General features: G+C 55.7%; 10 protein-coding genes across 10 annotated transcripts; 4 read left to right on the plus strand and 6 right to left on the minus strand.

Annotated features, from left to right (window-relative positions):
- Window positions 1-1756: 1756 nt before the first annotated feature.
- On the minus strand, window positions 1757-3552 carry THITE_2147701 (uncharacterized protein; the record flags this gene model as incomplete). Its single annotated transcript, XM_003657274.1, has 8 exons — window positions 1757-1821; window positions 2142-2253; window positions 2307-2378; window positions 2448-2673; window positions 2757-2792; window positions 2853-2930; window positions 3038-3114; window positions 3256-3552. 8 exons carry the CDS (start codon window positions 3550-3552, stop codon window positions 1757-1759), a joined length of 963 nt encoding a protein of 320 aa, XP_003657322.1.
- A 536-nt stretch (window positions 3553-4088) lies between these two features.
- On the minus strand, window positions 4089-6362 carry THITE_2122898 (uncharacterized protein). The gene is made up of 2 exons (XM_003657275.1): window positions 5774-6362; window positions 4089-5691 (listed from the first exon to the last, which is right to left on the minus strand). Exons 1-2 carry the CDS (start codon window positions 6280-6282, stop codon window positions 4212-4214), a joined length of 1989 nt encoding a protein of 662 aa, XP_003657323.1. The 5' UTR covers window positions 6283-6362; the 3' UTR covers window positions 4089-4211.
- Window positions 6363-7651: 1289 nt separating this feature from the next.
- Window positions 7652-8749, minus strand: THITE_2147703 (uncharacterized protein; the record flags this gene model as incomplete). The annotated part of the gene is made up of 1 exon (XM_003657276.1): window positions 7652-8749. The coding sequence occupies one exon, from the start codon at window positions 8747-8749 to the stop codon at window positions 7652-7654; it is 1098 nt and encodes a 365-aa protein (XP_003657324.1).
- An 825-nt stretch (window positions 8750-9574) lies between these two features.
- THITE_2147704 (uncharacterized protein) lies at window positions 9575-11562 on the plus strand (the record flags this gene model as incomplete). The annotated part of the gene is made up of 2 exons (XM_003657277.1): window positions 9575-9801; window positions 9873-11562. The coding sequence occupies 2 exons, from the start codon at window positions 9575-9577 to the stop codon at window positions 11560-11562; spliced, it is 1917 nt and encodes a 638-aa protein (XP_003657325.1).
- A 300-nt stretch (window positions 11563-11862) lies between these two features.
- THITE_2059741 (uncharacterized protein) lies at window positions 11863-13818 on the minus strand (the record flags this gene model as incomplete). The annotated part of the gene is made up of 3 exons (XM_003657278.1): window positions 11863-13409; window positions 13503-13687; window positions 13754-13818. The coding sequence occupies 3 exons, from the start codon at window positions 13816-13818 to the stop codon at window positions 11863-11865; spliced, it is 1797 nt and encodes a 598-aa protein (XP_003657326.1).
- A 1975-nt stretch (window positions 13819-15793) lies between these two features.
- THITE_2058287 (uncharacterized protein) lies at window positions 15794-16641 on the plus strand (the record flags this gene model as incomplete). Its single annotated transcript, XM_003657279.1, has 2 exons — window positions 15794-16460; window positions 16538-16641. 2 exons carry the CDS (start codon window positions 15794-15796, stop codon window positions 16639-16641), a joined length of 771 nt encoding a protein of 256 aa, XP_003657327.1.
- Window positions 16642-17191: 550 nt separating this feature from the next.
- Window positions 17192-19589, plus strand: THITE_2122904 (uncharacterized protein). The gene is made up of 4 exons (XM_003657280.1): window positions 17192-17506; window positions 17598-17943; window positions 18028-18792; window positions 18874-19589. Exons 1-4 carry the CDS (start codon window positions 17410-17412, stop codon window positions 19292-19294), a joined length of 1629 nt encoding a protein of 542 aa, XP_003657328.1. The 5' UTR covers window positions 17192-17409; the 3' UTR covers window positions 19295-19589.
- A 99-nt stretch (window positions 19590-19688) lies between these two features.
- THITE_2092496 (uncharacterized protein) lies at window positions 19689-20535 on the minus strand (the record flags this gene model as incomplete). The annotated part of the gene is made up of 3 exons (XM_003657281.1): window positions 19689-20045; window positions 20181-20418; window positions 20501-20535. The coding sequence occupies 3 exons, from the start codon at window positions 20533-20535 to the stop codon at window positions 19689-19691; spliced, it is 630 nt and encodes a 209-aa protein (XP_003657329.1).
- A 619-nt stretch (window positions 20536-21154) lies between these two features.
- THITE_2132391 (uncharacterized protein) lies at window positions 21155-23227 on the plus strand (the record flags this gene model as incomplete). Its single annotated transcript, XM_003657282.1, has 4 exons — window positions 21155-21233; window positions 21311-21564; window positions 21711-22854; window positions 22941-23227. The coding sequence occupies 4 exons, from the start codon at window positions 21155-21157 to the stop codon at window positions 23225-23227; spliced, it is 1764 nt and encodes a 587-aa protein (XP_003657330.1).
- Window positions 23228-23938: 711 nt separating this feature from the next.
- Window positions 23939-25396, minus strand: THITE_2011359 (uncharacterized protein; the record flags this gene model as incomplete). Its single annotated transcript, XM_003657283.1, has 3 exons — window positions 23939-24495; window positions 24599-25213; window positions 25297-25396. Coding segments are annotated over 3 exons (1272 nt in total), but the record flags the coding sequence as incomplete, so codon positions are not given.
- Between the last annotated feature and the right edge of the window lie 257 nt (window positions 25397-25653).

Here is a 25653-nt window from a genome sequence, read left to right on the forward strand (position 1 = left end):
CGTATATAAGTAGCGTACAACGGGCTATATAGGCCGCTATATCTCCGTTGCCACTAGGCTAGAAAGGTAAGTTCTAGCGAGTTAGAGAGAAGGAACTAGGGATGCCCGCCTTATATAGCGGGAACGTAGCGTAGGCGCTATATATAAGTGGTATATATAGAGGTAGAGGGACCGCTTGCCCTTAGTAGCGAAGCACTAAGTGCCTCTTCGGTATAAGATTAATAATAATAATAATAATAATATTAGAACGTCAATTCCGCTTTGACTTTTCTTAAAGATGTAGTGTAGTAGGTGTTGTCGAGAGTATCGATGACGTTATAGGATTTGTAGCGTTGTAGCTAAGCCACTACAAGCCAGTTCGACCACTGTAAGCAGGTTCAACTACTGTAAGCAGGTTCGACCACCGCAAGCAGGTTCAACTACTGTAAGCAGGTTCGACCATTGCAAGCAGGTTCGACTACTGCAAGCAGGTTCAACCACTGTAAGCAAGGTTTTTTTTTTTTGACGGTCGTCGGCTACAGTAGGCTAGGGGTGGCGATCGCATCGGCCTCGGCCCTATCAAGCTTCGCTTCACCACTTACTAGAGCGTAGCACAGTAAGAGTCTTGTAAGTTGTATTTCGTTGCTTTAATTAAGTCCTTTAGCCTTTAATAGCTTTACTTTAAAGTAAATAATAAAGAAGGAGAATAGCTTGTTGTCTCTTTAGTAGAGTATATCTAGCTTCGTTAAGGCTATAACCTATTTATAGAGGTCTATATAGACTATTATAAAATACTTAAGAAACGCTCCTAGGTCGTAGTTATAGCTAGGTCCTCCTAATTTATAGAAAGATATAACCTTAGCTTAGACCCTCTAGCTAAAGTTCCTTTAAATAAATATCTACTAGTTATAGAGGCCTCTAATAAAGTCTTAGTCTACTACTAAGATATATATTATTATAGCCTTCTAGATAGTAAAGAGCTTCTTTTTACTATTGAAGGGTTGTCCTATAAGGAGGTGCTTCTACTACGTCTAAGGAGCTACTAAAGCTATAGCGTTAATCGTTAGAGCTAGAGCGTTAGCTACTATAAGGACGTTTATAGTCTAAGCTATAGCAATCTAGGCTATATACAGTTCTTTAATAATTATATTCTAATATACGATTGTCTTCTATAAAAGTTAAAAGTATTTATAGACTTAATCTAAGTCTAAGACTTATAGGACGCCTAGATTATTTATAGTAACGTCCTATCTATTTGGTATTAGCGTCGAAATGCCTAGTGTACTACTCTTATCTATATCTAAAAGCAATAGCTACTCTATCTATATAAAGGTAGTTAAACTATAATATACTAGCCTTATAGCATTTATAGATAAGCGTATAATGTTCTATTCAACTACCTTAAGGAGAGAAAAGGAGAAGTATAGGTTGCGGCCCTCGCGTATAGAGTTTTCAAGGGCTTGTGTATAGGGGGCTTGGGCTGATGTTATTCTAGGTGCGAGGCAGGCCCGCTATAGGCCCGCTATAGGCCCGTTATAGGACCGCTGTAGATCCTAGGCGTAGCCCTATATACCTAGCCTAGCTATAGCCTAGTCTATAACAACAACTTAGCTGCTCTCTCCTATATATTTGGGCTAGGCATTGCCTAAGTTGTCGTATAGATCTGCGAATGAGTTGGCGGCGAAGGAAACCTAGTAAGCTACACTAGTATCAGCTTTTGTCTCTCCTCCGAATAGGAAACTAGCGACCACTTATACTCTATCGCGTAGCTTGTCTGCTACTCGAGCTTAGTCGAGTTGCTTCGAAACTCATAGTGCGTGCTAAAGACGAGGGGGATGTCAGCTGTTTCTTAGTTAGCAGACATGCCCAATGTGCTCGCCCTTGTCTGCTGTTTTGCTGTCATTGGCAATTGAGTGCTCGCGAGAGAAAGAGACAATACGCACAACTATGCATGCCGCTAAGCCAGTACCGAGGTGTAATATTAGAGAAGTTTCCTGAGAAAAGATAACGGTATGTCGGCAACCCATAGGCGCTGCGTGCACTGCGAATAGATTAGTGTAAGCGTGTTGGACTTGCTAGCAAATCCTGCTAAAAGGAAAGAGAAGAAAACAGCATGTTGAGCAAAAACGTTGGTTGAACTTACTCTGCTTAATCCTTTACACCGCACGCAAGCCTGTTACCGCCTAAGGGTGCAGGGCTCGGCGGCGCTGTAGCATTAGGGTCGAAGGGCAGGAATGCCGCCCCTTCGTTGAAGGTGTATCCCGTGATTATGCCCTTCCGCAGTGAGTTAGCATCTTGAGAGGGAGGAGAAAGGGGGGAAGACTCACCACTTTGGCCACCAACCCTTTCTCAAGCCGGTCTGTCGTGTTGGCAAAAAGGGTCACGCCGTCGGCTATAGGCTAGAACGAGCTATGAAAATCGTCCGTCTAGGTCCCTTGGATATACTTTTGTAGCAGCAGCGCGTCGACCTTCTGCATGCACGCGAGCTCAGCGGCCGAGGTGAGGTTCGCACATCCGACCATTTGTGCCAGATCGTGGAAACCTAAGTTCGCAGTTGGGTTGGTGGTCGACACAGAGCCGGACGACGCGATGAGACCTTTGACAATCGGGTCTTGTAGGTACGCATATCCGTAAGACGCGACGGCGTTAGCCCCCGCGGACTGGCCGTAGAGGACTACGCGGTCGGGATCGCCTCTGTTTCAGAGTATAGGCATTAGCGAGCAGATCTTTAGCACACCAATGTGCCAAAGAAAGTAAGGAGGGCCTCGAGGACTCACCCAAATCCTGCAATGTTGTCTCTTACCCACTCGGTACTGCCTTAGGAAATTAGCGACAGAGTCTTAGGAATGCAAGTCAGTGAGATCGGTCTGTACACAAGTCGAATATCTAGAAACCCGACGTTCAGGTTTGCAGCTGGCGAACCAGGAAAGCCGAAGATGTTGAGGCGGTAGCTAGCAGCAAGCAAGAAACGAATTAGCATACACATTTTTCTCCCTTCATCTTTTCCCCCTCCCCTCTTTCTCTCCCAGGTTCTTCTGTGAGTTGCCCAAAGACTTACTTGAATGTAACTACCAGATGCGTCTGCGTTCGCTGGATCCACTGGTCGGGGACTTGATACAGCGCGTAGCCGCCGCCCTCTTAGAACCCGCCGCCGCAGACCCAAACGATGACTGGCAGCTTTTTCTTAGGCTTCCAGGGCGCCTAGATGTTGAGGTACAAGCAGTCCTCGCTCTGGGGATCGGTGTTCTGAAACTCAGGTATAAGTTCCCAGAAAACGCCCGTCTTGTCTCCGCTCTGCTGCATGCAGATGGGTTTGTAGGCCTTTGCATCGGCATCCCCGTGGTCAGGCGCTTTTTCCGGAGGCATGAAGCGCCGATTGCCTAAGGGAGGCCGGCCGTACAGGATTCCGAGCCATTGGTTTACATCCGGGGTAGTGGAGTTCACCAGACCGGTGAAGGTGCCGGTGGTAGTCCGTACAGTAAGCTCTGGCTCATGTGGCTCGCAAGAGCTCCCAGTAAGAACCAGGGTCAAGAGTAAGAAGGACACACTAAGAACAGGAATTTGAAGCCACATATTGGCAAAAGTACGCACGGAGTTGTCGGAATACCTTGAGGAAGCCAGTCGGTCTCATGACTGTGGAAATGCTTACATTTATACCTTTAAGAAGGTTCTTGTCAGGGCTCCAAAAACGCCGCGCCGACGAGCCGCCAAGGAGGCCCGACGAGTAAAACCAGTCGCAGATCACTTTCTTGCACAGGCGATCTACCCTATGCGCTCGAATAGAAGGGTTTCTCATCCCACTTCCCCGCAGTTGCGAATGAAGAGGAATCCTAAAGCGGATTCTGTCAGCAGACTAAGGGCAGTGAATATTCCAGTGCAGCACTGGACAACGTCATTACAGAGCGAGATTCGCTCGGGTACCGTCGAGTGGAGATCGTATTCTGAGCCGCTCTAATCAAGGTTCAGTGGGGAACCGGAGGACCAAAGCAAAGGGTACAGATGTGCGTATGTTTTCCTACCTTATACACACTAAGCTTCCAGGTTGTTTACGCCATCGCTAAGAGGCTACCTGAGGCATTGTGGAATGCGCTTAACGGCCAACATGAGGAATCGGCAGGCCATCGGCATCGGCATCAAGAGCGGGGCTTGGCATCAAGAGAAGGACTTCGCCCCCTCAAACTGTGGCAATGTTGATATCAATGTTTGTACATACAACGGCGACCACTGCACGTTCACCAATTCGCAGCATCTTCCAAAATGCTCTCGGTCGCCTTCTCGCTAAGCATAAACGTTGGTAAGACAGGAAAGGGCCCGGGAACGCGTGGGAACGCGCTCGCATCCGAAACGCGGAGACCGCGGACGCCACGGACACGGAACTTAGAGTCCAACACGGCCATGGGGTCGTTGTCGGCACCGATGGCACAGGTGCTGGTAGGATGGTGGCCCCAGATCTGGTTCATTATCCAGTCTCTGTCTAATTCGTCATCGCACGTCCCGTCGGCAGCCGGCGTGCCAGGACATGGGGGTTCGGAGGGCACAATGGGACCCAGCGGAGCAGGAATATCGCCAAAGACACGACGCGCCCATTTGACCGTGTCTAACTCGGCGGCCAGGTCAAGTGCCGTGCCATCATCGTCCTCCTCAAACAGGTGGAAGTTGATCTCGGGCGTGTCCCTTGGGTCCGCGCTCCTCAACAGCACGGTCCCGGACCGACTCTGCGGGTTGATCTTGACGGTTGACAGGCCAAATGTATTGGGCGGGTCTGCTGGCACGGAGTCGGTGGGCGGGAAGAATCCACGGAGCGCAAAAAGACCGCCTATCATGAAGAAGTCGCGCTCGTCGTACGCGGGATACGCACTCTTGCGAAAGACGCAGTTGAACGTTGATCCGCCCATGTATGGCCCCTTGCCTTGGCGCCAGAGATCAACGCATGGGTCGCCAGGCGCTCCATACGTGCAGACGGGGGCGTTCGGGTCCGGTGCTGGCTGCTGGAAGTCCCTGGCCGCATGGCCGACGAAGGGTATCTCGTAGTTGTCGCGCAGATTCGCGCCAACCCCGGGCAGGTCCACAACTACGCTGATGTTAAACTTGGCAAGCTCGGCTGCCGGGCCGACCCCGGAAAGCTTCAGGATCTGGGGAGAGTTGAATGTGCCGCCAGACAGAATCACCTCCTTGCGAGCATACGCCCGACCGGGCGTTCCCTTGTTAGATGCGTTGTGGCGGGGATCCGCGCTGTAGACGCTCTGACCTTGAAGGAACTCGATGCCGATCGCCCGCGGCTCTGCACCTGGATGCCCGACATTCTCGAAGAGTACCCTCGTCGCAAGCGTGTTGAGTTGCACAGTCAGCTGGTACTTCTTCTGTCCCGCGGCATCTACCTCGTTGGCTGTTTCGAGGATGTAGTCGCGAGAGCTAAAGCGGCGCCAGGCAGTATCAGCATGGAGCGGAGAACCGAAGATACCCTGGGTTTGGTCGCGCGCGGGGTCGGCCGAGTTAGGATCTGAGAGGAGGTTCCTCCAGATATCGCTAGCGTTCTGGCCGAGATGAGCGGAAACAGTCCCGAGGACAGACACGAGATCGTCCTGCCCAACCCACACTGACCCGTTGCTCATGATCGTGTCCAAGTAGCCGCTGAATCCGTGGCCCGGGGTGCCCGGGGTTAAGTAATGGTTATTCTCGATACGCATGAAGATCTCGCGCATATGCGAAGGGCTGCCGTCCACATCAGTTAGCCGGCCTTATTAGGGACATCAAGGGACACTCGCAGCGACTGTGACGCATTGAACCTACTCACCTCCAAGTCGTGTCGCCGGTCAGATCAACCACGTTTTGCCAGTCGCTCTCGCTCGGGTAAATTGTCCCCATGGCATTCACAGCAGAACTGCCCCCCAGCGTGCCGCCACGAGGATAGTAAATACCAAGCAACGTAGAGCCGTTTGGAGGGGCCTGGCCCACATAGAATGAACCGTCGGGGCGTCGCCATGTGAGGTAGTTATGCTTTAGATTCCGAGTCTCGTTGGCGAAGTTGCGAACGAAGAAGTCCCAACGCAGCGTTGGGTCTGTATACGCGATGCTCGAGAGAAATGCGATCTCCGAGTTGACATTGTCGCTTTGGTCATCCCCCGCTTCGACGAGGAGGACTGAGTAGCCCGCCCGCGCTAGGTTGCTCGCGAGCGGCCCTCCTCCAGGCCCGCTGCCTACAACAATGTAGTCGTAATTTTGGTCGCTGCTTTGACCAGCAGAACTTGCACTGGCCAGGAATGCAGCTCCGGCCCAGAAACCGAGCGACAAAACATTCCACATTCCGCCTAGCCGGTCGCCGATTCGGACAGAAATCTTTTTGGGGGCCAGGAAAACTGGAACACTGAAACACAGTTTACAATATCACTGAACAGAAGTGCTTCGCTAACTGCTTTATATCCCGTTCCTCCCTTCATAGTGCAAGGTGCTCGCCATCATGCCCGTCGCTCGCTATGCTCAACCTGGAACCTCCTCACGTTATCCCGGTAACAACACCCAACACAACTGGGAATCCTGCAGCCAGCCCCCGTCGCCAACGCCACGATGCTGCGCTGACAAGGGAGGAATATCCACGCCAATCCTTTCCCGGAAGCCTGATCCGAGACTGCAGGCAGGCCCCTCCTGCATGTCAGGCAACCCCGCTCCGGCAAGCCTTTCCGCGCAGCAGCCGACTGGCTCCCACATCTAGCTGCTTTGCGCTATAACTAACACCTTGCTTTGTTGGCATGCCTGCAGACAGCAACACATGGGGCGATGCGGCAGCGGCTTCGGGGTGAGTTGCTTCCGGACCAAGAGATCCCGAGGAGACCGAGACCGTCTGCCCCGTTATTTGACTGGCGATGTAAGGTAGGCCGAAGAGTTGCGACCTTGGTCATGGTTGCGCGTAGCCCTGTCGAACTGGTTATCGGTGAGAAACGGGAGAAAAAATGATGCATTACAACTTATTGGAGACACACACACAAACGCCGGCTCCGACGGAATGTTCACGTAGAAAGAAACGTTGTAGGTTTCTGTGGTATCTTTTCAAGGTCGCCTCAACCTCCAATTTCCAAGGTAGCGCGCTTCCAGCATTTATAGTGTATGCCCAAATTCTTGGCAGGGGCAGCTCACAGGTGAGAAGCACAAATACCAGAAGCTTTTCAGACCTTGCTTCGATCTGCGCTTGACGAATCCGGGATTACGCGAGAGAGAAAAAAAAAACATGTGTCTCAATCTTGCTGCTAGTCTCAGAGACGAGTTGTGGACAGGCCAACTGGCTCATCAAGGGGTAGAATGCTGTGACGTATTCGAAGGCCGACGGCTTCAGGGAGAAAAACTCGATTCCATTGACTCCGCCTTACACGAGCCTCCCCTCCTTTGGTTGACGGGCAGAAGATGACACGAACAAAAAATTCTCAGCTGAATAAGTCGGCACGTCAACTCGAGTGACTACGCTTTTCGCTTTTCGGCTCCATCCAACGTCCAAGCATTTAGGGAATGCAAGAATATAGCAATCTCCATGATCCGAGAGACTACTGTGTTATAAGAAGACAACTACCTCCCTACTCCACCAGACTCCTTGGAGCCGTTTTTGAGACAAAACACGGGCTCCCTCCCACTCTCCAACCCGACATCAATTGCTCCATCCCACGGGGACCAACGCGCACCCAAGTCAATCACCATTGACAGCACTGCCATTTTTTTCCTTCTCAGCAAGAGCCTCACGCACACGAGGGAGAATGTACCGGCCGTAGTCAATCGCGTCATTCAGGTTATCGTAGCCACGGATGGATATGAGGTCCGCTCCCAATTCGATGTAGTCCAAGATCGAATCCACGATGGTCTGCGGGCTCCCGACGAGAGCGGTCGACGCGCCACGAGCATTGGTGGCGGTCACTGTAGGGTACCAAAGGGCGCGATCTTGGACGTCGCCGCGGGAAGCAATGTCCAACAGCCTCTGTGAGCCCACGTTCTGCCGCGGGACGTCGCTGCCCTCCCTCTTGTTCTGCTTGAGGAGCTCGAGCGTGCGGTGGGCCTTTGCCCATGCGAGCTCCTCCGTTTCCGCAATGATGGGCCGGAACGTCACCCAGATCCGTGGCCGGTCGGTTTCCGGGCGTCCGGCACGCGCAGCCTCGGCGTAGATGCGGTCGATTTGCTCCCGCGTTTCCTTGAGCGGCTCGCCCCAGAGACCAAAGATATCGGCTAGCGAGCCGCCCACTCGGTACGCCTCAGCTGATGAGCCCCCTACCGAGATCGGAATTCCCGTTGGGCGGACGGGCCGGACCAGATTCCTGAACTGCTTGAACTTGTAGTACTGGCTGTCCCAGTCGAAAGGTTCGGGCGACTGCCACGCACGGCGCAGGATGCGGATGTACTCCTCCATACGGCCGTAGCGCTGATCCTTGGTGAGGAAATCTCCCTCGCGGGCCTGCTCGCTGTCGCTGCCGCCGGCGATCAAATGCACCACCGCCCTGCCATTACTGAGCTGGTCGAGCGTGGCTAGAGCCTTGGCTGCCACAGTCGGATACATCGTGTTGGGACGGAGAGCGATGATGATGTTGATATGCTTCGTCACGGCAGCGATGGTGGCCCCGATAGTGAAGGGGTCCAGAAACGACGAGTCATATGGCACTAGCGTGTAGTTGAAGCCGGCATCGTCGAGGGTCCGCGCATACCGCACAAGATACTCGGGATCAACTCCGAGGTTCGGTATCGGCTTAAGCTCCGTCGAGGGGTTTGGAAAACAAAGACTGATAAACTCAGCAGGCATGATGGAACCGAGGTAGGTGGGTAAGATGCTAAGGATGTTCAATTGCTAGCCTCTTTGCTTGTTTCTCCCGTGCTTCCTCACGTCTATCGGGGTCAACCACTTTTAAGCAGAAGTGTTCCGAACATTTTATCATATTCTTTAACTTACGGGTTATCTGGGAACTGCTGACAAATGTTAATGAGGTGAATCAATGATGCCAACTGCTGCGGGATCACGCAATGCCACGTGGGCTCACCCCGTGACGCTTCTCCCTCTCCTATCCTTAGTGTGGTCCTGCGGAGTGCTTTTTGGAGTCTGTGTAAGTGTGGAGGAAGCTTATAGCGTCGGGAGTAATGTGACCTTCAATTGAGCTTCCAAAGGTTCAAGCTTAGCTTGCTAATAGAGCTGAAAGGTTCAAGTTGCGCTGCTCCCAAATTCCCAAGACACAAGAAATGGACCGAAGATAGTCTCCTTCAGGACATTCAACTAACCTAGCGCAGAGATTCCAGGCGTATCGGCGGCGCAATGAACCTAAGTGTAGATACGTACTACAGTACGGATTAGACGATCTCAGCCTTACCCCATGTCTCCTCGCAGCTTAAGTCTTTGGTGTCGCAAGGCGGTCTCAATCCGATGTGGCTGGAGTGTCGCACCACATTTCCGGTCAAACTGTCCCACAAGTCCGATTGGCTCACCGACGTTCCAAGCAGTGTTCGGAACGCGAAAAACCCCACCGCAGCGCCACGCATTTTTTTTTGTCGGCTTTCTTCCGCAGTCGGCAGCCGAGGATCCTTGTCCAAGACGGCGCGGTGAGCTCACCACCCTCTGCTCGAAGCACACGGCGCTATGAGGCTGCTCAAGACTGATACGTTAGAGCTTGTCGAGTTCGTTGGCCGGGCACCTCCCTACGTGATCCTGTCCCATACATGGGGCCCGGACGAGGTAACATTCGAAGACCTTACGCAGCTCCCAATAGCCGCCATTAAGAAGAAGGCCGGATATGCCAAGATCAAGGGCTGTGCCTCCCGAGCGGCGGCGGATGGATATGAATATGTCTGGGTCGACACGTGCTGGTATGAACCTGACCAGTCAAGTGCCCTTTTCGTTATTCCCAAGGCTAACGAACTGAACCGTCGCTCTTTAGCATCGATAAATCCAGCAGCGCCGAGCTCTCGGAGGCTATCAATTCCATGTACCGCTGGTACCAGGAAGCGCACATTTGCTATGCGTACATGTCAGACGTGTCCCTGGATGTGGCTCCACAGGGAACAGATGCCGTGGCGGCAACGCCTTCGTCGGGTGCTAAGAAGGGGTCGAGTGACGCACCGGGCCGACCGACGTTTCGGAGTATCCCATCCATTATCAGGGATTACGACAAGCTTCCACGGACGTTCGAGAACTCGAGGTGGTTCACCCGCGGCTGGACCCTGCAGGAGCTCATTGCCCCGCCTATAGTCGAGTTCTACGCACACGACTGGCGTGAGATCGGCACCAAGTTCAGTCTCCGCAAGGTGATCAGCACGGTGACCGGAATCGATATCCGGGTCCTTGAGGGCGCCGATCCGTCCACCTGCCATGTCGCCGAGCGCATGTCCTGGGCCGCGAACCGACAGACGACCCGGGTCGAGGATGCAGCATACTGCCTGCTCGGCATCTTCAAGGTCCACATGCCGCTCATTTATGGCGAGGGACAGAGGGCGTTCTACCGCCTCCAGGAGGAAATCATGAAGACAACCGAGGATTACACGATGCTGGCCTGGGGACTGTCCAAGTACCTTAGCAACAAGCACCATTGGAAAGGGGTCCACCGCAACAATCTTGTAGATCCGCGCCGACCCCTCGCCGAGAGCCCCAGCGACTTTGAACTTCACAACCGAGCTGTGTGGACCTATTCTCGGCTGATACACGACGACCCGAGCAGCGTGGCAGCCCGGAGCCCCGCCTCCCTGGACGACACTCCGCCACTAATAACTAGCCGAGGTCTCCGCTTGTCGTTGCTTCTAAAGCCGTCCAAAGCGCAGAGCGGAGAAGTCCTCGCATACATCAACTGCAAGACATTGAAGCCCTCAAGCCCCCCTGATGGGCCTCTATCTCCAGTATGTCTAGTACTTCGCCGGCAAGAAGACTCCAATATCTATACGGGGTCCGACGACCCGAATGCCGCCTTTGAACTCCTCGATAGCGACAAGCTCCTAGCGTCGTTTGAGCGCCGGACCATCTACTTGTCGCTCGCCAGTGCCGAAGAAGCCCTGAGCAGGACACACAATCACCGGATGAACAGTCTCGACAAGAATCTCTACATTTTGGAGAAACCCACAGCGCTCCGCGCAGGACAGCCAGCTTTGGCATCCCGGGCGTCCTGGAAGATCACAAGCTGTTTCTCGCACGCGGTCGGGGCCGGCCCAGGACACACACACTACGAAGTGCCGCGGAAGTTTACACCTGCGACGCTCTATCAGCCTTTTGACCTACCGCCCAATACCGTACGCTTGTTCGCCTTTGAGCAGCCACAGGGAAGCAGCGGAGCGTTCGGCGTGGTTGTCGGCCATGGCTGGTGCGATGTTATCGCCATCGCAGATCCAGCATTCCGAGCTAAGTGGGGGATCCTGGTGCGAGACGGACAATGGAATGAAGTCCAGGCTCTCAAGTTCATCGGTCACGTCGCCGCAGGACCGCAGAGCCAGCAGAGCGGTGGCAATCCGGAAGATGCGATGGACCGGGTTGTCAAGAGAATAGCTAACTTCACCGTTACCATCTCCTTGAAGAAAATTCGCAGAGCCGACATCAACTGCGAGAGTGCAATTAAGATTCTCTGGTCTGTGGACTGGGATTAATGTGAGGTAATCCCCGCCCCTTCTTCGGCGTATTAGTTTGTAACATGTTGATATCTTACAGCTTGAGACGGATGGTGAAGCTGCCAAAGGCAGTGATATCCGTTAATTGGGAAACCCTAACTTGTTCGATAGAGGAGCAAGCTGGGCTCCAATCGGCAGTATTAGTAAGAGTAACTTGACATCTCAATTTGATCAGCAAGGAAAACGAGAATGCTTTGCGCCTTTGGCCGCTGCTTTACACTACACTACAGTCACATTCCATCTGTGACCCGCTCACAGATTTAGGTCCACAGCTACACCTTAGTTCAAGCCCATGCTGAGTTCTTGGATGAAGATATCGGCGGCCTTTTCGCCAATCGCCAAGGCCGTGTTGTTCGTGTTGGCGGCAACATTCCGCGGCACGATGCTTATATCGGCGATCTTAAGGCCCTCGACCCCATAGACGCCAAGGTTGGCGTCAACTACGCCGTTCTGGTCGCGCGGTCCCATCTTGCAGGTACCAAGGGAATGCCAAGTGGTACTAACGTTCTCCCGTAGCCACTTTTCTATCACAACGTCGTCTTCGGGAGTGTACTCGATATCGGGCACCTCGGTGGGGAGTGGCCCATTTTCAAGGTGGATGCTCGCGGCCTGGGAACTCGCTGCGAAGGGCGGGTGCAAAACGGCCATCTCGCCGCGATAAGAGGGCATGCGTCGCATGATCTCCCGCTGCTTCTTGTAGGCCCACACATGCTTCTTGACATCGAGTCCACCGTCGTCGTCAAAGAACCCAGTCTCAAAGTCGATTGGATCTTCGATCTGCGGTCCCGTGATATGAATGTGACCCCGCGAGAAGGGATAGGCTGTGAAGACCGAGATAGCCAACCCAGGGCCGCCGGGGGCCAGGCTCGGGTCTCCAGGAAACCCGCCGAGCACGGTGAAGATGGCGATAGGCTTCTCAGGGTGGTCTTTGAACTCCCGGTCCCAGGCCTCCTTGAACGCGGGGCCCAGAGCAGCAGCCTCTGCATCCGTCGGCCGGACCTTTCCCTGGACCTCTTGGCCATTCCAACCTAGCATTGGGTGGCCTTCCTTGATCAGCTCCTCCGGACTGCCCATGCGGCCGTACACGAGAGCGTCGAGGGTGTCGGTGGCATCCAAGGAATTGTGATACGGGTAAACCAGCAAATGGTGGTCCTCGTAACCATTTCCGACACCTGGTGCCGGCGCCACAAGGGGGACGCCAGCTGCTTCCAAGACTCTGGGGTCGCCGACGCCCGACCTCTCTAGAAGCAAAGGCGTGCCGCAGGTTCCACACGACGCAACGACCAGTTTCCGGGCTTTGACGGTCCTGGTCTCGCTCGCATCACCGCCGAAGGTCGGATTCGACCTAAACTCGACAGCAACGGCTCTTTTATTTTCGAATAGAATCCGCGTGACCTGTGATTCGACCAGGACATGCAGGTTGGGGTGCTTGCCGCCGTTCAAGAGAGGGTGGAGATAGCATGTCGCTGCGTCTTGCCGTCTTCCATCTAGAGATATATAGCGATACGAACGCCCAACAGCGTTCACGGTCTCCAGGTCTTGCACGTCCTGGACTTCGGGCCACCCCGCCTTTGCAGCTGAGGTGATGAATTCATCCTCGAGTCTCTTGGAGTTGTAAGACCCGCGGGAGACATGAATAGGGCCCTCGTGGCCATGGACTCCCTTCTCGTCCTTTCCATGGTACGTCTCAATCTGCGCCAGGGGGGTCTCAGCAAACGTTTCAATGCTCGAGAGCAGGGCCAACAAGGGAGAGAATCTACCTTCTTCAAATAGGGCAACATATCCTCCCCCGACCATCCAGGGACACCCCAAGAGTCGAAGTCGGACTTTTGAGCCCGGCTGTACATCATGAAGTTCGTAGACGAGCCACCACCCAGGACACCGCCTGACGGTAAAGTGAGTTCACGGTCGGCTAGGACGGGAGACATCTTCGACTTGTAGAAGAGGTTCGTCGTGCTGCCAGGTGCAAGATGCGCTAGAAAGTAAGCTGGGTGCGTAATGGTTGCAATGTTGGCGTTGTTCTGACCCCCTTCGATGACCAGGATGGACATGTCGGGGAATGCAGCCGCTAGCCGTGAGGCAACAACGCAGGCAGTTGTGCCGCCTAATGGAACCTGTCAATAAACCGGGACCACCCAGTCAGTAGCTTCATAAGGGAGGCTGTTGTTACTTGCCACCCGCAATAACTACGTCCACCTCGTGGACATCATCCGGAAGCTTCTTGTAAAGGCCCATAGTGTGAACGACGGGCTTGGTATGTCGGAGGTGGGAAGCAGAACAGCGGACTGGATGCTAGGGTGAATGAGAAGCAAGAGTGAGCAAGGCTAGATGCTTCCTGGTGGGAAACCGTCTTTCTTCTTTCCTGAGCGCCGAGAGCACAGACACAGAACATTCCGACCTACCCGAGAGCAAATGGAAAAGTGGGGGTTTTCGCTGCCCACTTGTCTTCTACACTAGTGTAGCTAGAACGGGGAGCAACAAATTGGGGGCCGCAGAGAAGCCGCGTGGGGTCCAAGCGGAAGCCTCGGGCTGCTGGCTTGAGCATATAAGCACTTTAACGTGATTTTGACTTCCTGTGTGTAGGTGGGTTAGTTCCTTTGGACATAGCGAGAACGCAGATGCCTAGGCGGCATCCGAGGAATGGGTTCAGATACCTTATAGTTGCTGAGTGTATGTATTATGCGAGACGGAGCAAAGCACTTTGGTCGCCAGGGAAAAAATCTCTTGAACTGCGATGAGAGTGAACTACGGGCCAGAGCGCCAATACCAGCAGTAAGCCGCACACTAACACCATGCTCATGCCTGTCCAGCTCTGTATTGGCCCGCCAACAGAAGTGTTAGAACGCTAAGGAGGATTGGCGATACTTAAGGTATACAGCTAAAGAGGGCGAACAGCCAATCCATATTAAAATCCGTTTATTTGCCCATGACCTGTTGGCTGCCCAATCTCAGACCGATAGGCACGCTTTTCTCTCTGAGTCTTCCATTTCAGTTGGTCACTGGATCGACACCCCACTTGAAACACATCGTCGTTGCGCCTCCAGGTCGTGATTTCTCTTCTGTCTTCTGGATTCGCACATTGAATGTGTCAGGAGGCTCGGCAGGATATCCACGTTTGGGATATGTGTGACGGTATGCCTATGGACTAACTCGGTTTTCACTGTAATTAAGTCGTTGCGAATGGTCAACAGGTGTTTAGGCAGAACAGTTAGCAACGACCTGGGCGGCGTGCGACGGCGTGCACATGATGGAGAAAAGCATTCGAAGACCGCAAGGGAGAAACCCCATTGAGCGCGAGGTAGTGAGGGGGTTCCGCGAATTGGACTGCTGCGATGCGCTCGCCAGTCACAACTACACGGGTGCATGTTATTTCAATCGCCTCCACCCGTGGCATGAAGCTTAAGGCCGAAGGATGAGGTCCCATTAGCTTCGTTGGAGTCTTCTGCGCGAATAACGCCCCCTGAACGGGTGACACCACCATGGCTTGCACCCGAGACCCCGGCCATGGCACACGACGTTGGCCTAGACTAAGGTTGTTTCGAGGTTGTAAGGACAGCGTGTCTTATCTTGTCGAGTGGCTTGTTGCCCTGTCCGTCTGACAGTTCCCCTGTGATCTCAATAAGCGAGGTGTACGCATCAAGACTCTATTACGCGATGTAATCAAAATCCTAATTCCTAAGCCTAGAGATCCGTTTTAGCGCAGATCAACGGTGCGATGTCTTGGTCAATTCGCCTTACAGCCATCCATTGCCATAGCTGGCCGTCTTAGATTGCTCGCAGGCTTACGTCTGCGACAGGGAATGCCAAACTTGCACAGCACACACAAGCAAGCACTGACTGGCGAGCCGATCAACCTCGGCTGTATTTGGGGTACTTGGACTCGGGTTACCGCATTTCGACACGAGTCATTCCATTCCTCACCGCGCAACAAGGCCCAGTTAGGTGGCCCTCGGATCCGGCTTCCGAAAGCACTCGGAGATAGATAGGCAGGAGGTTAGCAACTTCCGATAGCATCCGGAGAGAACCTATGGAAGGGCATCTGAGGTTGGCGACAGTAGACATGTATTTAACAAGGTCCGAGTCTGCAATAACTTTTAACGCTATGTTCACCGCACCAGACTTGTCATTGACCCAAGGCCACGCTTTGAAACCAGCTCAGAGAATGCCTAAAATGTCTTGCTTCCTATCGTCCAGCTCTACGCTGCGTTTGATGCTCGCGGTTCTTTTTCTCCCGTCGATTCTCCTGGTTCACGCACGCCCCAATGGCCTAGGCCTGCCACGCGACCATGGAAGGCGTTCCTACGCTACGCGCAAGATCGCCAACGTCACGGTCGTCGACACTCCGATCGTTCGTGCGGCCCTGACCCTGGCAGAGCAGCACGCCCAGGGCTTTACGTACAACCACATCATGCGTTCGTGGCTGTTCGGCGCCCTCGTTGTGGAGCACAACGCAACTCTCCGCGCTGCCGTCGACCTCGAGGTGCATGCTGTAGCCACGATCCTTCACGATCTGGGCTGGGACCGCTTGCCTAGCTCGCCGTTCGTCAGTGCCGATCGACGCTTCGAAGTGGACGGAGCCATTGCTGCGCGCGACTTCATCCGGAACCACGACGACGGCAAGAAGTGGGACGATCATCGGGTGCAGCGGGTTTGGGACGCTATTGCCCTGCATTCCCAGCAGAGCATCGCTTTCTTTAAGGAGCCAGATGTACAGGTCGTGGCCAAGGGCGTTCTTGTCGATTTCGAGGGGCCCGAGTTCGGTGTAACCAAGGATGAGTTCGTCGCTGTGACGCGCGAGTTCCCAAGGGACAACCTCGGGCCAGGGGTCAATGAGACCTTCATTTGGCTCTGCAGGACTAAGCCTGCCACCACTTACGGTGAGTTCGGCCTCCGGCATTACACGTATCAACGCTCCTTGCTTCAAACTCTACTGACCAACCTGTAAACTGTTTAGACACTTATATGCAGCCGTGGGGAGAGCGATATGTGTCAAACTACACGGCGCAGGGGCACCGGGTAATTGATACGGTCGATGGCTTGTCTTCAGGCGCAGCATGAGTGCAGCTATGCGCCTCGTCTCGCAGGCTGTGGGATTAAGGTCTTGATGGCAAGATTGGACAGCTACCTTCTGTACTTCTGTATTGCGACCATGGGTTGCTTCTGGTGCAAAAGATTATCCTCGCAGCCACGGCGACAGCGGTATCAAGAAAAGCGCCAGTAGGTCCGCTGCACGCCTCTTAGTGGACGTGAACGGGGCTGAGGATGCTTTAGCCCGCCCTTGCAGCTTGATCTTCCTTCCTTCTCATGCACTGTTGTTTATTCCGTACTTGGGCTGTACTCAATAATCATGCCACACGGTTAAGTTCCAGGTTTACAGGTTGCCTTCCTCCCAAGGGGCGAAAAACCAGACCCAACCGGCTGGTCCGTCTGCCCATCGCTTGCCGGCCCGATAATGGAAAACTTTTTTTCGTCGTGGGGATGACGCCAAATCACGACATTCGAGCCTGTCACCAAATTTGAAGAATAGGACCGCTGTGATAAGCTCGCTGAAGGGTCTGGCTCCAGCAAGAAGAGGGTTCATCTCCACAATATGGACAAGGATATGCCGCTGCAATTGGGAGTCTCGCCGTCGCCTGCCTTTCCTGTCGATCTGGTGGTGGGGCGGAGCACATCTGCAGCAACCCTCCCTGCAAGCGACGAACGCAATCGTGCTCGAAGACAAGGTTGAGTCTTCCGACTACATTACTGGAGAGACAGCACGCCTGAACTCCTCAGCCGCTTTTGCCTAGACACCATGCTCTTCTACACATACTCAGCTAGGTGGCCATGTCTAAGTTCCTCTCGTCTCCGGTGAGCTTCACCAACACCGACAACCCAGCGGATTGCGAGGTTGCTGGTTCCGATGACCATGACGATCAAGTTGGTAAGGGCGGCGCGCGTTGTACAATACAGCGCTTGGACACCACCACCCCCAGAGGATCCTTCATCATGCTCTCTAACACCATGGCTCCCAGGACACCTCCAGCAGGCACGGGATGCCAAACGGCAGATCGGTGTCGTGTCTGCTACATTTCTGATCGTCAATCGCGTCATTGGCACCGGTATATTCGCCACGCCCGGCTCCATTCTCGCGTTGTCCGGCAGCGTTGGACTCTCCTTGTTCATGTGGGTGGCGGGTATGTTGATCGCGGCCGCTGGCACAGCCGTCTACATGGAGTTTGGCACGGCCATCCCGCAGAACGGAGGCGAGAAGAACTACCTTGAATACGTGTTCCGGAAGCCCAAGTTTCTCACCACCGGCCTCTACACGGGCTACGTGGTCCTTCTTGGCTGGGCGAGCGGGAACTCCGTCATCTTTGGGTATGCCCGCTTCAGCCCCCCATTAGCACACGACTTGCGTGTCGACAGCCGGCTAACTGAGACCCTTATTTAACCCGTCAACAGCGAGTACATCCTTAACGCCGCGCAGGTGGAGGTAGACAGGTGGAACCAACGCGGCATCGGTCTGGCCTGCATCACTGCGGCCTTTCTCATCCATGGAACGGCACTCAAATGGGGCATCCGCCTGCAGAACGTCCTGGGAACCATCAAGGTCATCGTCATTCTCATCATTGTCGTTGCCGGCTGGGTCGCCTTGGCCGGACATCTGAAGCTTCCCGAGGACCAACGGCCACACAACTTTGCCAACGCATTTGAGGGGACGACGGGCAGCGCTTACGGCGTTGTCACGGCCCTCTACAATGTCATCTGGAGTTACATCGGATACAGCAACGCTAACTATGCGTTGAGCGAGACGAAAAACCCGATCCGGACTCTCAAGATCGCCGCGCCCCTGGCCATCGGCGTCATCTCGGTTCTCTATATGTTGGTCAACATCGCCTACTTTGCCGCCGTGTCGAAGGAGGAGATTCTCGAGGCTCGGAGACTCGTCGCGGCCTCTTTGTTCCGCAACGTCTTTGGCGGCGCTGCCGAGCGCGCTCTCTCGGTCTTCGTCGCGCTCTCGGCGTTCGGTAACGTCCTCAGCGTCATCTTCTCCCAGGGGCGTCTTGTCCAAGAGCTCGGGCGCGAGGGTGTCCTGCCCTTCTCCCGCTTCTGGGCCAGCAATCGGCCGTTCAACGCGCCACTAGCCGGTCTCTTTGAGCACTGGGTCGTGTCCGTCATCATCATGTTGGCTCCTCCACCGGGCGATGCCTACGACTTCATTCTGAAGTGAGAAAGCCCAACCCCATGCGATTTTTGGCGACATGGATAGCGAAAAGATTGAGTGGCTAACTAATGATCTCCATCTAGCCTCATATCATACCCCCTCGCCATTGTGAACGCATTTGTGGCTGCAGGTCTGATCTACCTGTACCTGAACCGGAAGTCGTGGAACTGGAACCCGCCTATCAGCGCCGGTCTACCCGTAGTAATCTTCTTTTTTCTCAGCAACATCTACCTCGTGGTTGCCCCATTCGTCCCGCCCGATGACGGTCAAAACATCTACCAGACGCTGCCATATTGGATCCACTGCGTCGTGGGCTTCGGAATCATCTTTGCCGGCGGTGTTTACTGGTTGCTTTGGGCCATTCTTCTGCCCAAAATTGGGAAATACCAGCTGGTACGGGAGACTGTTGTTGACGACATTGACGGATGGGAGAGGAACGTGTTCTTCCGACGGCCATTGGAGGATTCGGCAAGCAACGCAGCGCTTGCGGTGTCGATTCAGTAATTTCTAATTCAAGTCCGCATTGGGGGATTCGCATGAGATTGGGGTCCTGCAGTGCAGATGCTATTCATCAGCTCATCAAAGAAATGCCGATCCTGCCATTGAGCTCATGCATCCCGAGTGCGTATACGGGGCGCCGCGCTCCTTGCTTGTGACACTTCCCTTCCCACCAGCTTTATGTCATTTCTGATGTCCGTGAGCGGGACTTTGACAGCGTCGAACGCTTGGATGCTCCAACACTGGATTTGCCTCACCTTGTCGCAGTACCAAAATACACTGAGCACTTTCCAACGTGCTTCAGGGCAGATTCGGCCTGGCCACCGCACCAGTTGCGGTTGCGTATCGGTGGGATACTGTCGCTCAAAGATATCTGTTTCCGCAATGAGACAGGAAGCACCTAGATGGGCGAGTTGGCTCCAAGACCCGAGCCTTTGTGTCGAAAGCAAGCGGGCAGGCGAGGTCGAGGGAAGGTCCAGACATCGACAGCTCGGCTAGGAAGCACCAAGTGACGCCGTGACAGCAGACTGTTCCGCCCGACAATCTCGTAGTAGTCGGGATCCGGGTGTGCTTCTTGGGGTAGCTCGCGGAAGCTATGAAACTCCGTATGGTCTGGAAGATTGGCGAAGTGTTCATGAGAGTCGGGGTTCACCCTCCTCCACAGCCAATCCTCCAGGGCATCATCAAACAGGTAGAGAGGGATGTTGTCGGCTGCCAACTCCCGTTTCTTGGACCACTTCAGGTTGCACAGCTCCAACTTGATGGGGCGATAGTCAGCCCGGGTTTGGGCTGTCCGTCACCCCACGTGCTCAACTGCCTAATCAGTGTTCATGATCTCCGCCACTCAAATGTATATATTCCAAACACCAGTTGCCGTAGCGTAAAAGCCAACCAACAACCCACGCGCCTCTCGGCTGGGCACGATATCCCAGACAGCGTCGACGAATCCCCGCATGCCATCTACCAACGAGGATTCTCCTCGCTCGAAAACCAATCCTTTTCCAGGCGCGCCCCTTGGCTCCAACTTCAGGGTGCTGCTGCCCATCCAAAGGACCTCGATCGGGTGGGCTTCCCGGGGAGCCAGGAAGGAACCTGGAACGTCGGATGCGGCCGGAGCCACGCGCCAAGATCTCGCCAAGATCGGGCCAAGATCTTCCAAGATCGGGCAAAGATGGCGTCAGCGTATGGGACAGGGATCTCGCATCAGCTTACTTGCCCCCTTCGCCCTTGGCGCGTGCCAGCCGCATGGTGCTGCGTGCTGCTCCGGGGCCATTTGAAAACACACTCGCCGCCACGTGCAAACCAGGGCTTTCGTGATAGGTGGCCCGTCTGCGCACTCCTTTCCATTGGCTTGTTCCCGGTGTGCCTCGCTGTGTTTGAACGTGCGTCGGCCGCCACCCCCATAGGTTCCCACAGCCGCCGCCAAGCAAAACAACAGGAGCCGCTGTCCGGGTCTGTAGCTCCTTCGACGGTGCTAACATTGTCGATGGTGTCAATGGTGCGCCCGCCGAGGCTGGCCTCGGTCGACCGAAGTGGAAGAGGAAGGCGAAAAACAGCAGGCCGAAGGTGAACGTCCAGCACAGCCAAGATGGCCAAGACGGCCAGGACTAAATCGGACGCCGAGCGACCTCATGGCAGAGCAGCTGCCAAGCCGAGCGGCGACGCTGCGTCTGGGCAGTCTGGGTGTTGAAAAGGATGCCGGGCACCAACTGTCGGCTCCCCTGCTTTCTGGGCCTCACCGGTTGCGTCTCAGGGTGACTCGGAGCTTGTGATTATCTGAGACAAGAGAGCGCTGCCGCTTCCAGCCGGTGCCACCAGGCCGATTACACCATCGCCCACGCACGCAGGACAGCCGCAGCCGCCACCATGGCGCTCGACCAGTACAATTACATCTTCGCAATCGGGACCCTGTTCGCCTTGCTTGACGCGTTCAACAATGGCGCAAGTGAGTCCGGACGCTGACATCCCCATCTGAGGCACGACTGCGGAACTTGGGGCGCTGACCTGGCCCGAATCCTCAAGATGATGTGGCCAACTCGTGGGCGACTTCGGTCTCGTCCCGCTCGATCTCGTACAGGCAGGCCATGATCCTTGGCACCATCTTCGAGACGCTCGGTGCCATTACCGTCGGCGCCCGCACGGCCGAGACCATTAAGAACGGCATCATCCCCAACGAAGCCTTTCGCGGCAACGCCGGCGTCCAGATGCTCGGCTTCACCTGTGCTCTGGCTGCTGCGTCGTCGTGGGTCATGTGGTGCACGCGGCACTCGGCCCACGTCTCATCGACGTATTAGCTCGTCTCGGCTGTGGTATGTGTCATCAAAAAAAAAAAAAAAAAAAAAAAAAAAAAAAAAAAAAAAAAAACCCCCTTCGCGTGTCCCGTCCCGCTGCATACGGCTAACGCGATAGCTCCGTCTACTAGGCTGGTGTCGGCGTCGCGACGGTGGGGGCGTCCAAGGTTCAGTGGGGGTGGAACGACGGCAAGGGCCTCGGCGCCATCTTCGCCGGCCTCGGCATGGCCCCGGCCATCTCGGGCGCGTTCGCCGCCAGCATCTTCATGCTGATCAAGCTCGCCGTGCACATACGCAAAGACCCCGTGCCCTGGGCCGTCTACAGCTCGCCCATCTTCTTCCTCATCGCCGGCACCATCTGCACCCTCTCGATCGTGTACAAGGGCTCGCCCAACCTCGGCCTCAACAAGAAGCCGTCGTGGTACATTGCGGCCGTGACCATGGGTACGGGAGGCGGCGTTGCCCTGCTCTCGGCCATCTTCTTCGTGCCCTTCGTCCACGCCAGGGTGATCAAGAAAGACTACACTGTCAAGTGGTGGATGTTCATCTACGGCCCGCTGCTCCTGAGGCGCCCCGCCCCGCCTGATGCGGACCGCGCCTACGTCCCCGATTATTCAGTCGTCCAGGAGGAGAAGAGCCAGGAGGAGGAGAGCCAGGAGGCAGAGGCGGCGGAGAAGCAGCAGTCGTCGCCGCCCACGCCGCCCGAGGGCCAGGAGAAGAAGCTGGTCGTAACCGAGGTCCCCCAGCTCACGTACAAGGAGCTCGCCGCCCAGGCCGACAAGAGGCTGCACGACCGCCTGCTCAAGAAGCGCGGGCCGATGGGCTGGGCGATGCGCACCCTTCGGGACAACCCCATGGGCGCCGGCGAGATATACGAGCTCCAAAACATCAAGATCCTGCTGAAGCGCGTGCCGGCCATGATCGTCTGCGGCGCCCTCTACGGCCTCCACTACGACATCCACGCCGCGCAGTCGGGCATCGCCGGCACGCCCGAGGGCGAGCGGATGCAGCGCGTCTACGCCCACGCCAAGAAGTACCCCAACGAGGTCGAGCATACCTACTCGTTCGTGCAGATCCTGACGGCCTGCACCGCCTCCTTCGCCCACGGCGCCAACGACATTGGCAATTCGGTCGGCCCCTGGGCCGTCATCTACCGTGCCTGGTCCACCGGCGACGCCGCCGCCTCCAAGGCGCCGGTCGAGGTCTGGCAGCTGGCCGTCCTTGCGCTGACCATTTCTCTCGGGCTCTGTACCTACGGCTACAATATCATGAAGGGTAGGTGTTTGTTTCCCTGGCCAGACTTCGTCTTTCCTTGTTTGTTTTTGGTGTGTGCTAACCTCCCATGTCTCCTCCGCCGGCAGTCATGGGCAACAAGATCACGTACCACTCTCCCAGCCGAGGCTGCTCCATGGAGATGGGCGCCGCCATCACCGTCCTGCTCTTCTCGCAGTACTCGCTGCCCGTCTCGACATCCATGTGCATCACCGGCGCGACCGTCGGCGTCGGCCTCTGCAACGGCACCCTGCGAGCGGTCAACTTCCAGCGGGTCGGCCTCTTGCTGCTCTCCTGGATCGCCACCATCCCCATCGCCGGCACTCTCGCGGGCGTCCTGATGGGCTTGTTCATCAACGCGCCTCACTTCGCCTAACGAAGTCCGCTGCTTCCGCTACGCTGCACAATGCTGTGCGGGCCCAATCATCACCTGCAGAGTAAACAGTTGTAACACTGCGATTCATTATCTCACTGAATAGACGATTTTGAGTGACTCTTTTTTTCTCTATAGTTAAGCAGAGAATGGGTTAAAATAGTGAGAGTAGGTGCCTCTGTCTGGTCTGTCCACAGTCCCGACCTGAATCTTGAACTGATGGGCACGCAAGCGCACGTTGCTACGCTCTCTATCATCTATGACTCCGACTATAGACAGGAATACCCCGGGAATCTCTGCGTCCTCCCTATGTCTGCCTACTGTTTCCCACCATGTAATTGTCCTCCACGCGCATTGGGTTGAAACCCAAGGTGATTGTGGTAGTGCTAGGCTGTCCTCGGTGTATTCAGCAATACGGTTAGATGCGACCCAAGAGTTCGGCAGCACAGAAAAAGTCACGATCCTCCGTTACGCCTGCCAAACTGCAAGGTTGCCTCATTATTGCCCCCCTGCCAATCATGGCAGCGCCCCTGGCATCCGCAGCCGACCCTCGTCCATCCAGTCTTTCCCGTTTGCGCCGTCCGTGATGTCATTAAGTGTCGGAGCGGGCTCATCCGCTTCTTTCTCGCCGCTCTTCCGCTCCCCTCCCACCCATGCGGGGATGTTGAGGGTCGCCGCCAACGAGGGCCTGCCCGGCTTGTTGCTCAGGTGCTCGCCGGCCCTCTTGCCATCGTCCTTTTGCGCCTCCTTCTCCCTCTTCTTGCGCATCTTCTTCATGACCTCCCCGGTCAGGTCTTGCTTCAGCAGCCGGTCGAGCACGTCCTGCTTGCGGGTCCGGCGGTCGCCGATGGAGATGAGGATGCCGGCTGTGAGGTTGGCCGTGATGGAACAACAGAGGATGGTGGTGGTGAGCGCGGTCGGGCGAGAGTCGTAGGGGATGCCCCAGGTGCACGCGCCCAGGGCGATTTGCAGACAGCTGTGGAGGTCGAGGAGCAGCACGACGGCGATGAGAAGGCGCAGGGGGAAGGCGTGGTGCGTCTCGGTCTCGTGCGGCTTGTAGAACGTGTGCGAGTTGGCCAGCTTCGTCTGGTGGTGCACGAGCCGCGCCTGCTCTTTCTCCGACAGGACGGGGAAGAACTCGTCCTGTTGCTGCGGGGCCTGTGCTTCGAGGTCGGGCGCACTCCTGCCCTCGCCATTCCGCGTGGGCAAGTCGTTGTGGTCGCGCAGCTCCGGCAAGAGGAGCCTCTTGCGCATCTTCCACGTCTTGCGATCTGAGATCGGGCTGGATTTAGCGACACGCCTACGACTCCTACTGATAAGGGGAGGGAGGGCGAGACGAGGCGGGACGAGGCGAGGCAAGGTGAGGCGACTTACGGTAGTGAGCGATGTACGCCATATGGTATGTGTCTATGGCGCGAAACGGGGCTAGGCCGTCGCCGACGATGGCGAAGAGGGCGACCAGGATGTAGTCGATGACGTTAATAACATATAGCTGCCGGTCTCCAACGTAGATCCAGCCGATCAAGAAGAGCACCCAAGCGAGGCCGAAGAGGGTGATCAGGGTGGCGTAGAGAGTCACGAGAAAGCCCAGGGGCTTGCTGACGTACTTGCCGAAGGCCTTGAGACGCTGCTTGATCTTGGAGCGCCTAGAGTGCAGCATGTGGCGGACATAGTCGTTTAGCGCCTTGATGTCCTCCTCCGGCCAGCCTTCCAGCGATGCGTCTTTGGGGAGGATGGCATACTGGGGCTCGCTGAGCACCGACGAGAGGCTCGGCGACCGCCGGGGCGTCGGTGGCTGCTCTCCCTCGGCCCGTTGCCTGCTGGGCACCACATCCTCTTTGGACGGGCGAAACGCGCCGGGTATCTTGGGTATCAGCGGGAGCTGGGTGAGATCGTATGTCGGCCTGCGGTTGACCCACTTGCCCAGTGAGGGCACAAAGAGGGAATTCTGGATGTTCGTGATGGACGAAAGTGTCGCTACCTCGGGGTCTGCGGTCGGGGCGATTCCGTCAGTCAGCGGAGGTCGTCACGCGACGAGCGCTGCATGCGGTGTAGCAGGGAAATGGACTCACCAACGACATCTAAGAAGTCGACGATCCTCGAGTCGTAGCAGTCCGCGTCCGGTTGCTGGCCCTGGCCCTGGGGAAGGGCCGGCAGGGTCAGCCGCCGTCTGCCGGGGACCCGGCGGCCTTGATCGGCGGGCTCGTCGCGGGGAACTGCGACGAGGGCCCGGGCTGGCACCTGAAGACCGGCGGGGGTTCGACTTGCGGGCAGCTCAATCACCGGCAAAGCCGGTCCTTGGAGTTCCGAGCTCGAACGCTGGCGGCGCGGCTCGGGCGGCTGATCTTGCTCGACGGGCGGCTCGGGGCGCAACCTCGAGGGCAAGTTCGGGGCCCTCAGCCGGCGCAAGCGGATGGCCGACTGGGTGC

The sequence above is a fragment of the Thermothielavioides terrestris genome, chromosome 6 (assembly GCF_000226115.1).
Source record: "Thermothielavioides terrestris NRRL 8126 chromosome 6, complete sequence".
NCBI classification, from domain to species: domain Eukaryota; kingdom Fungi; phylum Ascomycota; class Sordariomycetes; order Sordariales; family Chaetomiaceae; genus Thermothielavioides; species Thermothielavioides terrestris.

What these genes read in the sequence shown, in the direction of transcription:
- THITE_2122898 (XM_003657275.1), bottom strand. Translation starts at nt 6,282, where the DNA reads ATGTGGAATGTTTTGTCGCTCGGTTTCTGGGCCGGAGCTGCATTCCTG. An exon ending in ACCGGCGACACGACTTGGAG is followed by an intron (nt 5,692 to 5,773) that starts GTGAGTAGGTTC and finishes TGTGGACGGCAG; the next exon opens with CCCTTCGCATATGCGCGAGA.
- THITE_2122904 (XM_003657280.1), top strand. Translation starts at nt 17,410, where the DNA reads ATGTCTAAGTTCCTCTCGTCTCCGGTGAGCTTCACCAACACCGACAAC. An exon ending in TGACCATGACGATCAAGTTG is followed by an intron (nt 17,507 to 17,597) that starts GTAAGGGCGGCG and finishes CATGGCTCCCAG; the next exon opens with GACACCTCCAGCAGGCACGG. An exon ending in GGGAACTCCGTCATCTTTGG is followed by an intron (nt 17,944 to 18,027) that starts GTATGCCCGCTT and finishes ACCCGTCAACAG; the next exon opens with CGAGTACATCCTTAACGCCG.